Below are 12,002 nucleotides of genomic sequence, written 5' to 3'. Positions count from 1 at the left end.
AGATCACAAGTTTGGTTGATTGAGGTCATCATGTGGATATCACGGACTTAGTTGTCAGGAGCAGAGAACAGAGGATGGGAGCAGGGGGCTCCTCAGTCACTGTCAGTCAGTGCTGTGACAGGCAAATGCATCATGTAATCACGTAATTTGTGGAGCTTCCACTTGGTCCTGCACAGCAGTTTGATTAAGAACTTAGACTGATGAAGAGGAACCTGGCCCAGGCATTGAAATGGCCAAATGATGGGCCTCAGAAGGCATCTGAAAGGGAATCACCCACATGTGACCCTGTTTCTAGCAGGGTCTCACAGGGCTCTGTTCCCAGCTTTGTATCAGTGAATTGGGGGGAGCCCTAAAGCCCTCGCTGACAAAGCTGGCAGGTGACCATAGCTGGGGAGGTGTAAGCAGCACAGGGAGCAGGGGGCTGGCACAGAGCCCTGTGTATCATGTAGAGAGCTGGGAGCAGGAAACCGTTCACATTTCAGTGCATCCATATATAAGGTCCTTCCACCAGGAAGGATGGGGAGAGAGGGGAGGATCAGCTGGCTGCAGGCTCCAGGTGATGCTGCAGCCTGGAGACCTAATGCAGCTCCTGGTTCTGTGAGCTAGGGAGACTTGAGCAGGAGCAGGGAGGTCCTCTTCCCTCAGGTTTTGGCACTGGTGCAGCTGCTACTGAAATCTGGTGGCCAGTCCTGGTGTCCAGAGATCAAGAAGGAAGTTGATAAATTGTACAAGGGTCAGAGAAGAGTCACAAGGGACATAAAAGAATTGGGAAAATACAGGCTAAAGTCAGGGATAGCCCTCTTCCCATGAAGGGAGCTGGCCAGTGGACAGCTTTCCAGGGTGCGGGGCAGATTCCCCACCACTGGATCGTGACTCAAGACTCATTCTTTTCCAAAAGTTCTGTTCATGTTGTCCTGGGCCGGCCAGGCCTGCACTGTGCAGGAGGGCAAAAAAGATGATTGCAATGGTCCCTTTTCTTGCCCATGGAAAAGCTAAGGGACTTGATTCGCACACAACAGTAATAATGGAGCCAGGACTCAAACCCTGGAGCCTCAACTGTAAGACCTGTGCCTGCCCCATGGATCCCTGAGATGGGTGGTAAGAACACTCTGAGTTCCAGGAATAAATATTTTAAAAAGCCAGGAGATTTGGAAGGGAGCTGAACCTTCCTGCTTGAGGGGATCTGATCTGACCAGAGTCAGGAAGGAGCACCCCCACCAATTCTCACATCTGTCCTGGGGTCTTGCCCCTTCCACCATGGCAGCTATTGCTGATGGCTGTCAGGGTCAGGATCTTGGGTTGGTCAGGCCCTGGGTCCAATTCAGTGTGGTGATTCCTCTTCTGCCTGTGGTGTATCCCTGTTACAGTGCCATTTCAAGTCAGGAAACTCAAAGTTGCAGCCCCCGCAGACACCTGTGAATCAGCCCCTGCGCACCCATGGCATGGATTAGATCTGCTTTTGCACTGTGGGGCTGGGCTCTAGAAAATGTGTGTGCGCGAAATGAAACCAGGTCAGCCTGACACGTACGTCATTTTTTACTATCTGACACACAGGTGCAAGGAGTGGGAGCCAGCGCCAGCCACGTGGTAGGAAATTAGATTCACAGCCGAGTGGCAGTGGCAAGTGACCCAGCCCCCTTGCCCTGCCGGAGCCCAACAGAGTCCAAGTGGCAGGGGCAAACCATGAGCAGTGGGCAGCAGTGCAGGGTGGAGAGGGAGCCCCTCTCTTCCCCCCCAGCACACTGTGGGCTGTTGCTCTTGCATTGTCAACAAGGAGCAAAGTGGATGGGGGGAGCCAGGGTGTTGGCAGTGCTGCCCAGGGGGCTTTGTCTGCTCACTGCTCTGGGATGCTGGCAGAAGTCCCAAGCGCAGCAACTGTAGTTTTACTGCTTGCAGAATGGCCTGGAGTGCTAGTCACCACTAGAGCAGGCTTCCCCCACTTGCAGCTCAAGGAGGTACTAGGACAGGCAGAGGTGGAAACACCTGCCACTATGCTCACCTTCATCTGCAGGGTTGTCACTGGCCTGGGGACAGCAGCATCTGGACACCCCCAGTCCTGGCAGGAAGCAGGAGGGATAGCTTCCCAACATGGCCTGGCAGGGACAGAGCCCTGATGGTCCCAGCCTCTCTACTGAGACTGGTTCCAACCTTGGATCAGCTGTCTGACAAGTGTCTGTCACTCCCCTTCTTTAGGCTATTGAGGAGCAATGGCTCTCAGTCCCTAAGGAGGTGGGCTGGATTGTGACTCAAGTGCTAGCGGGGGCAAAAGACTCTCCCTGTATTCCCAACTCAGAGGCCTCCTGCCCTGTGACTGCCACAGCCAAGTCTCCCTGAGCCTCATGGCCAGCTGCATTAGTGAGAATGAAGCCCACCAGTTTCTATAGCCAGTGCTACCAAAGGAGTGATGTGGCCTGTGTCACACTGGTGCCTTTGATTCCCCAGGCCAAATGATGAGGTGCCTGTTTACACCTTGGTTAAGTGGGGGCAGCCCATAGCAAGACCCCAAAGCAGGGCACGATGGTGGACCTCTGGAGACATAGCAGGGCACATCAGTGGCTCTGCACCACATCAATGCCTGCTTGGCTACAGGAGCTCTTAAGCCAAGTTGATAGGCTGCAGTTAAGCACATTGGCATGTTCACATGTGCTAATCTAGGCTATAAACATTGGTGGTTTGGGTGAGGCCTCAGCTAACTCAAGTTATTGACTGCTGAGTAACTCAGGTTGAAAACTAGCGTGGGCAGAGGAAAGCCCCAGAACTTCTATGGGATCCTCCCTCACCTTCCCAAAGCCAGATACTGCCAATGAGCCTGCCAGCTTCCCCCACAGAAACCTCATCCCGGGGCTGGCACAGCAGGAGGCAAAAAACACTACCCCTCCAGTGTCCACCAGCAGGGCCCAGTGCAAAGGGCAGATGAGCAGCTGGCCATGGGATTCATGGCAAAGGGCAGGGGCAGGTGGGTGGTGGTGACCTCTGAGGTCAGCTGGTGCCTCTGCCAGTAACTTCAGTGGGGCCAGGCCCACGGCTCCCAGCTCCTCTCAGCTTTCCCCTCTCTTTTCCTTGGGCAGATTCAACAGACTTCCAGGAAAGCTTCGTCACTTCGGGAGTGTTCAGCGTCACGGAGCTCATCCAAGTCTCCCGAAGTGAGTACCGTGTGAGCGGCGGCAAGCTTGCGTCACTGCAGCTGTGAGAGCTGCCAGGGCACTGGTGTGTTCACAGGGGGCTGGTGAACTTGCTGTTCCTGGGTGTGTCAGAGCCATCCAGACAGACTTCCCTTTCCACCTCCACAGCCCCTGGAGGGAGAGCAGAACATGCAGAGCTCACTGCAGGCCTGGTGAACAGGTCTGGGCAGGGCCAGGTGGCCTTGTGTCAGTAGCTGTGTTACAGAGCCCCTGCAAGACACCAGTTAGGACTGGTGAAAAAGCAGGGAGGCTTTGGATCCGGGGCTGGGTGCACCACTGGGGCAGGTTAAGAGATACAGTCAGCAAATGCTTTTCCCTTGGCACAGGCCCAGGGAAGCCTGGGATGGGGGCACTGTGCCCAGCATGGGTGAGCACACCCTTCCAGCCCTCCCCCATTGCCTCTCTGACGCACCTCTCTCTGTTGTGGTCCACAGCACCGGTGGTGACGGGTACAGGGCCAAACTTCTCTCTGGGAGAGTTGCAAGGTCATCTGGCCTATGACCTGAACCCCTCGAGCACCGGGATGAGGAGGACGCTCCCAAGCACCTCCTCCAGTGGGTACGTACTAGCGGGTCCAGGAGGAGACGGCACAGAGCGGATGGAAAAGCTAAGGCAGGTCTGGGCTTGGCTTGGCTGGTTTGGCCCTTCCCTAGAGCCTGCCTGTGCCTCGCAGCATGGGAAGGCCCAGCCATATGCATATCCTTAGCTGGTGCATGGAGCCTGCATGAGAATCATGTGAGCACATGCAGAGCTGCCCAGGCACTCATGTACACATGGCACGTCCATTCTGAGGGATGCCCGCGATGCACAAAGGGGGGCACGCACTCATGGAAGCAGATGCCTGGCGCAGTGCACACATTGGACATCGAGTCACCTGCCTCCTCCCTGAATGTCTATGTGGAGACAGCCCCCCAAGAGATCCCAGCGAGGAGATGGGGCCACACAGGGAACCACCCACACACATCTCACATGTGGGATCATGTGGACAGTCCTTTGCCCCCCAACACATGCAGTGCAGAGTTGTGATACTGCTCCCCTGGCCCTGCTCTGCTCTGTGCCCCTTGGTATAAATCCAGGTCTAGTTTTATCCTGGCTGGGGCTGCCAACTGGGGCCAGGCAGGTGGGCACAGCCAGCTTGCCTGGGTTCCTCTCCTCCCCTTCATTCTTTGCCCTCTCCCTGCCTGACACGGCCACCTAGGTGAATGCATTCCTTCCAACCTGGCCTAGAGCCGAGCTGGGGCTGTCTCACCAGGCAATGCAACCCTAGCCTGGATGGGGATGGGGAGGGAGGAGGAGAGCGCTTATTGTTTAACCTCATCAGCGCTGCCTCGCATGCCGGGGATGTGGGGCCCAGCACAACTCTGCAGGGAACAGATCCAGCAGTAAAAGGGTTAACCTACATGTTTTTTTGGCTTTGTGGCTTCCAGGCCCAACTTCGAATGCCCTTGACCTTGGCAGCTGTAGTGCTGGAAGGGGGTGGGGGAGATGGTCTTGTCAGCTCTAGCAGGCGAAGCAGGGCCAAGGCTACTTATGACTTGGATGGGTGACAGGCAGAGGAGCCCTGAGGTTCTGCAGACAATAGCTGGGTGACCCAGCAGTGGGGGCTGTTCCCTGTGACGCAGGCCTGGAGCTGTGCCCCAGCACACTGCTCGGGGCCATGCGCTGCTGGAGGTGATTTCCTCTGGAACAGACCTCTGAGGCTTAGGGAACTTTTGGAATGAGCAGAACTGCTAGCACCAGACACAGCTTCCACCCTCAGGTGGGTGGATCTGTCTCCCTCGACTCCCTCTCATGGTTCCCAAGAATATGGTCTTCATCCGTCCCTGTCCCAGACACTGTGGCTGTCAAAGAGCCCCTGCGCTCCATCCTAGGAGCCCTGTGCACAGGGAGATGGGAGCTATTGTTTAAGTGCCCTGTCATGTCAGTCGGTACAAGATCACAGGCTGGGGGAGCTGAGCACTTGCTTTGGGCCTTTGGGCAGCGGTCTGTCCTGGGCTGGGGTTGGGAGCAGAATTTGGCCCAGAGCAGCCTTACCTTTTGCCGGGACAGGCCCACTAGATATTAGATGGGTTGTAGCTGCAGTCTCAGCTGAAAGGACAAAGTGAGCAGCACAATGCCCTGAGTTTATATATAGCTGCATTAAGCATCTTGAAACTCTGCTGGGCCAAGTTCATTTCTGGTGTAACTCATTAGCGTTGCGGTGAGAACAGACTCTGTGGCACCCTGTGAGGAGCCCATCCCTGGCGCCCCATTTGCAGTGGTGTGGTGCCAAGCCTCCATCCTTGCAGCTAAAATCCACTGCCTTGTTGTAAGGATCCCAAAGCAAAGCCCTTTGGATGTTGGGTTTCCAGTCTCTGGTTCTCCTGATGTGCAGACCCCAGTGACCTCCATGGACACACTGCTCCACTGGAGAGTATCCCTGTAGCTAAGAAAGCTTTCCAGTGGCTCTGGGGCTGGATGACCCTGGGCTGTTGACTTATGGGATAAGGGCTACAAGACCGCCCCAGACTTGCTGAGGGTCAAACAGCAAATCAGAGGTCTGGACTCCTGTCCCTGACAAACCATGGCATGACACTTCCCTCCTCAAGCTGACAGTAGAGCCCAGGTGTCTCAGCTCTCAGTCCTTGGCTCTGACCAACAGACTGGTCCACGCTGGAGCTGCTGGTGGAACCCAGGAGTCCTAGCTCCCATCCCCCAGCTCTGTTCAGGAAGCAATTCCAGTGAAATGGCTTCATGCCTGGGTATTATTGAGGTGATGTTGTTGGCATGATGGCCCAGGAGGTACGTGAAAGGCAAGAATTCTTGTGGGCAATATCTTTTATTGAACCAACTGTATGAATGGTATAGGCAATTGTATGAATAGGCAAGCTTTTGAGTATCACAGTGCTCTTCCTCAGGCCTGGGAGAGAAAAGCAGACACAGCTGGGCTAAACAGCAGCTGGAACTGATGCCTGGACACAGCCCTGTGGGTTAATCACTGCTAACCACATCCCTTCCCCAGGAGTAAACGGCACAAATCTGGCTCCATGGAGGACGACATAGACACGAGCCCGGGGGGAGAGTACTACACCTCACCCAACTCGCCCACGAGTAGCAGCCGCAACTGGACAGAAGACATGGAAGGGGGTAGGTCTGGCATCCATGCGGTACCTGCCCCTCTCCCCGGTGAGGCAGCCCCCGCCTGCAGGGCCCAGGCTGGCCTCTGATCCCACTGTCTCTTCCTGGCTATGTGTCAGCTTGGCTTCCGAGGTGGTTACAAGTTCAGGGAGGCCCTGCAGAGGGAGGGAGGGAGGGAGGTGCAGGGCATGGGGCAGGGCAGGGATGGGGCTCTTCCCGTCTGGCCCCTGAAGGACCTCCTTCTAGGTCTGCTTTGCAGTGCAGCGGACGTGGCCACATGCACAATACCTCTTGGGGCTGAGCTGAGTTCAGGGGCAAATTCTCTAGCAGGGCAAGTGGCCACAGGAGCAGGAATTGCAGCCCAGTCTCTCCAGGGCTGCGCTGGAGGCTGTGTATCCTCTCCAGGCATACACAGATCACTAAGGCAGTGTCCCATGGTCTGTTGGCATTTCGATAGCCCTGCCCAGGAAAGCCCCTTGGGTGCTCCCAGGATATCCCTGATGGAGGCACTCATGGAGTCTCCCCAGTGCAAGGTCTCTGGTGGGGCCAGATTCCCACTGTGGCTGTATGAATGAATCTCCTGACAGAGATCAGATGCCTGCTCCGGTAGTCACCCCATGCAGGAGCCCACAGAGCCCCCGCTCCCCTGCACTGGAGGGCCAGGCCTGCCTGTCTCTCACATTCATCTAGCTACCCCATAGCCCCTCACAGCGTCACACTTGCCCTGCACCCCAGCCAGGCGCCTGCCTGCCCCGCCACTGCCCGCACCACAGGTGCCTGATATTATTGGGGACAGCTTGCTTTCTTGTGTAGGTTTTTGTCTTCCTGTCTAGACAGCCCAATTAGCTGTTCATTAAGAAAGGGGGGGAGTGGGACGGGCTGAGCTAATTAAAGTGATACTGCCCCTTTTTCAGATGACTGCTTCCCAGACTCCCACGCTCCTGGGTTTCTCTCCTTAGAGCCATAGAAGGGGTGAGGGGAGGGGCGGGAGTCTTTGCAACTTTTACTTTGTTTTAATCCAGCAATGTCTATTCCCCCCTCCCTCTCCTGCCTCCTGAAAGCACCGCTTGCAACCCAAGCTGGGGAGGGGGTGGCTCACAGACTTTGCTGGGGACAGCAGGTGTCCCTCGGATGCTGGAGAGCTGCTGAGCTAGAGCCATGGGGGATGCCAGCAGCTACGTGACAGAAAGTGGGCTTGCCACCAGTTTTACCTGTCCAGGGACAATTTTTAAGGGGCCATTTTGCTTTCAAACTGGGAGCACAAGTCTGGTCCTTTGCCCTCAACATCCATACAACCCTGATCCCAGCAGCCCCACCTCTGTGTGTGTGCATGCATGTGTGTCCATTTGAGTGCTTACATGCATGCGTGTCTGCTATCACAGATCTGCCCCTTTCAGGGGGAGCTTTTCCTTGAGGCACCCCAAGAAGCAGCCTCATTTGCTCTGCCCAAGGACCCCCAGTGCGGATTCGAAGGGACAAGCCTTTGGCTTTGAGATCGCAGCTCCTCTCTGTCCCTGGCTTCCCTGGTGATCAGTGGCGCTCCCCACTCAGAGAGCTCCTTCTTCACTCAGCTCCCAGAAAAGGGGGGTGTTCCTCCTCAAAGAGGGTTCAGAGACTCCCCAAGCTGCACAAGAGGCAGCTCTGCTCCAAGCAGTCTTTATTGTGCCATGCAGTTCCCCCAGTCCTCCCTCAGACTCTGCTGTCTCACTAGCTCTATCCTGGGACTATGCCTTTCTCTCCCCATCTCTCTCAGAGCCTCACTCTTCCTCTGGCCCAGTCAGCCACACTCGCAGCAAAACTGCTGCAAAAGGATGGTATCAACCCAGGCACCAGCACCCAGTCAAATGAAACACATTATGGGGAACCAGCTGGGGAGCAGTCTCTGTGGCCTGTTGCAAGCCCCCGATGGTCACCTTCCCGGGGCACGAAAAGGGCTTTCTAGGTGTCCTGTTTATGAAGCTGTTCACAGCAAAGCCTGCTCGTGCTGAGCCGCCCAACGTGTTCCCCAGCAGGGGCAAAGGGGCCAGGAACAGGTTTCAGCTGGATGGTAGAGAAGGTTTCTCACCCTTGGAGCAGGAAGGCTGGGGAAGAGCAGCAGGGCCCAGACACCTGGCTGGCTGTGAGGTGAGCCTCTGGGAGCTTGCAGGCACCCGGCCATCCCCGTGTTCCTACTTTTTGGACAAAAATAACTTATTTTTCCCTAAATGACTTTTTTCCAGAAAAAATAGTTGAGCCCTGCTGAAGCGTGGGGACGTTAACAGACCAAACGCGCTAGGCGGCTATTTAAACAAAGAAAAGTTCTTCGCACCAAACAGTAGCAAACCCCCTTATCCAGCTGCCTGTTCTCGTTGCTATTCATTGCTGATAGCAAGAGCCCCCCCATCTGCGGTTCTTGCAGTTCTTTCGACCTGTCTTTAAAGACCAGCTTCTAATAGCGACCAGGTCTTGCTGGCGCCTGGGGTGCTGCTCCAGATAGATGTCACAGGATTTTTCAGTTGATCTTTTGCTCTGGTTATGGCTCTGCCTCCTGGGGCCAGCAGGAGAGTGCAGTAAAACTTGAAGTCCAAAAAAAAAAAGTTAGGTAAAAAATGTAGATTTGGCCTCATGGACCCATTTTCGCCTCTTTTTTGCCAAATTGTTTGCATCCAGGAAAAAAAGAACAAAATATTTCAAGAATGTTTCTGTTTTCCCATTCACTTCTGCGCCTCGCTTGGCTGCTCCCCTCCATTTTATTTTTTTAAAAAGGGCTTAAAAATTGCTCCAGGCCAGCTAATGTGTCTCGTTCAACCCCAAACAATTGCTTTTGTGTATCCTGGAGTTGTGAGCAAACTGCATGAGATCTGCAGAGTGCCAGGCAGGCTACTCTGGAGGACTGAAGAACAGAAATGTCACCAGGACCTCAAACTTAGATTGTGCTTTGGGTGTTGTCAAATAGGGGCTTGCACTGGGACCAGTTTACCCCCAGCAAGCAGCTGAATACCTTTGGGGTGGCTCTTCCTTACCCACCAGCCTACAGAGCAGTGCAGGGCCCAGATCAACAAGCACACACAGCACATTTTAAGGTAGGAGCTAACCAGTAGACAGAACCATCCTTAGGGGGTGCGAATCGGGATGACTACCCCAGACCCTGCGCTTTGGGGGACCCTGTAGAGCCAGGCCGGCTTCATGTCCGGCCACTCGCCACCCCCCTCCCTCCCCCACCACCATGCCACCGCCATGTCCAGGCCCCGCACAGGCTGATTTGCCCCAGGCCCCGCACCCTGCTATGGTCATCTCTGCCGGTAGATACAGACTGACTGACTGATCGGGAGCACTGAGATGATAGTAGTCAGCCTGAAGGGTGCAAGTGTCAGCACAGCAGCTGCTGAGACTTTGTAAGCATCTTGGCAAAGGAGGATTGCTAAGAGGCAGCATTGTGGTTTGCAGGGCAGCCTGTATGTATATCTATACCCGCAGTTCAATCCCGTGCCCTCCCAAGGCCGCTGTCTCCTAGCTGAGCAGCATAGGCTGAGGAATGCTGTCCACAGGGGCAGGTTGGTATGGTCCAGAGCCAACGTATTGCGGGAGCCCAGGCATTCTGCACTGCACACACAAAGCTGCCCTGGGAGCAGCATCCTTGTGGTCTTTGAAATGATTTGCTCTGACTCACGCAGCTGGGAGTGCAGAGCTGGGAATGGTGCTGTACGTCCAGGATCCCCACCCCTGCTCCCCCCCAGCACCTGCTCCGATCACTGCCTTGCACACCTGCCCTGCAGCTTGCTTCTCATTTCTTATGGTTAGCTCCCTATGGTGGAGTCTTGGCTCAGTGGCTCTTGAAGCCATCAGGGATCAGAGAGGTGCATCAGCTGCAGGTGTGTGCACACAGGCACACATCCATGTGTTCTGGTGTGTGTGCATGTATTTTCATGCATGGGGGCATATCTGTGAGTTCACCTGTGCCTGAGAATGAGCAGATGTTTTCATTTGTGTGTACACATGCATGCATTTGTGTGTGGATGTGTGCTTTTGTATGTGTGCTCACATATATGTGCATGTGTATATGTGTTCACATGGGTTTGTGTTTATGTGCAAATGTGTAAGTGCACACGCTGTTTCATATGAATGCTCCCCCCGCCCTCCTGAGCCTGGCGTCCCAGCAGCGCACTACACCGGCTGGTGGGGGCAATAAGCCTTGTGAGAAGTGACGTGTTTAGCCGGCGCGTCGGAGGGGGGTTTATTTCAATCCTGTACTGGATGTTCTGTGAAATCCTCCTAAATGAACGTCTGAGAAAGGGCTAAACCCATTAACGCCGGCTGGGCCACATGGCCGCAACTAAAGCCTCCATGTCATTGTGGTAGCAGGATCACCTCCCTCCAGGAGTGCCAGCCCGTGGCACAACCCATGCCCCCACTTAGGGCCAGGTCCCTAATATGCTGTCATGGGAATGGGCAGAGAAGGCAGACCCCCTCTTTAGTGAGGTGCCCAGCATCCTGCAGGGACTTACAGGGCCTGGGCACAGGGCAAGGAGGACTTCAGGATTTCCTGGCACAGAGGTACCAGGGAAAGCAATGGTGGGGCTGAATGCAAGGAGGGCAGAGAGAGGGACACAGGATTGAGCTGGGGAGTTGGCAGCAAAGAAGGGGCAGCAGAGAAATAGGGAGAGGGCTGGATGGAGACTGCAGTCCATCTGCCACTGTCATGTCAAGCCAACAGAGAGGCCAAGGAAGAGGGAGCAGACAGGGAAGGAACCAGTGCACAAAGGTGGCTCTATGGTATCCTATGTAGACTCCCTTCTGAGCTGCCCTTGGGGGCCAGAGGCCCTGGTATGGGTACAGTACCTCAGGGGCACCCTCCCCACCCCACACGGTGCAGCACAGGAGAGCAAGCACACAGGGCACCTCAGCACCCTCCCCAGCACACTGGTCCCCGGGGCTGCCTGCATCAGACCTAGGTTGCACCGCACGGGGGGCATTCTCTTATGCTCTAAGGAAGGGCAGTGCATGCCCCAAAGCTTGTCAAACTTTTCTCCCAGCTATATGATTGGTCCAGTAAAAATGTCACAAGAAGCCCCTGGTGTAGTGACCCAGTGGGGCCACAGGGGAGGAAGGTGTCCCATCCATCAGCATGGAAATGTCCCAGGCAAGGAGGCTTCCACGTCCTGTGGGCAACAGCCTCCCCACCAGGACGGTTTCCCTGCTCCGGGGCCTCCTGCCAGCCTGAGCCTGCCCCTCCCCCTTGGTGTTTATGCCATTGGGATCCTCGTGCTCCGTCTCATATCTCCTCCCGGTCAGCGCCCGGCCAAGCCAGACATATTTTTAGTTCTCTTAATCTTTCCTCATAAATCAGCAGCCAACTGTCCAAGCTGGGGCCCAGAATGGGGCAGGGCAGGGCTGGGCTGCAAGGTGTCCTGTCCCACGCCTGCCAGTGATTCAGCACGACCTGCTGCCCCACTGGACAGGCGAGGGGTAATGAGTGCTGGCAACGCTCAGGGCTGTTTGGAGATGGATCAGCTTGGTATCCCCCAGTCTGCTAAGATGATGTGGCAGGGAACACTGTGAGGCCTGCTGAGGCAGCAACCCCTCAACTAGCTTTGCAGGGCTGGAGGATAGGACTGCCATTGTGCAGGACCTGGTCAGTATAGGCAAGGGCAGTAGACAGCAGGGCAGCCTTATCTCCTGGAGTAAGGGGCAGAGAGCATGTAGTGTAGGCAGCTCCCACTGTTG

The 12,002-nt window shown here is 55.5% G+C and overlaps 1 protein-coding gene across 3 annotated transcripts in view; it reads left to right on the top strand.

Annotated features, from left to right (window-relative positions):
* Positions 1–12,002, top strand: part of NFIC (nuclear factor I C) — a 211,086-nt gene that overhangs the window by 163,023 nt on the left and 36,061 nt on the right. For all 3 annotated transcript variants that reach the window (XM_019513277.1, XM_019513278.1, XM_019513281.1), the window contains exons 4-6: positions 3,069–3,143; positions 3,617–3,740; positions 6,184–6,308. In XM_019513277.1, coding sequence (XP_019368822.1) covers positions 3,069–3,143; positions 3,617–3,740; positions 6,184–6,308 — 324 coding nt within the window. The remainder of the gene's footprint in view (positions 1–3,068; positions 3,144–3,616; positions 3,741–6,183; positions 6,309–12,002) is intronic.

Source organism: Gavialis gangeticus, unplaced genomic scaffold (assembly GCF_001723915.1).
Source record: "Gavialis gangeticus isolate Ggan-Ray unplaced genomic scaffold, GavGan_comp1, whole genome shotgun sequence".
In the NCBI taxonomy this organism is placed as follows: domain Eukaryota; kingdom Metazoa; phylum Chordata; order Crocodylia; family Gavialidae; genus Gavialis; species Gavialis gangeticus.
This window is presented reverse-complemented; position numbering and strand designations above follow the sequence as displayed.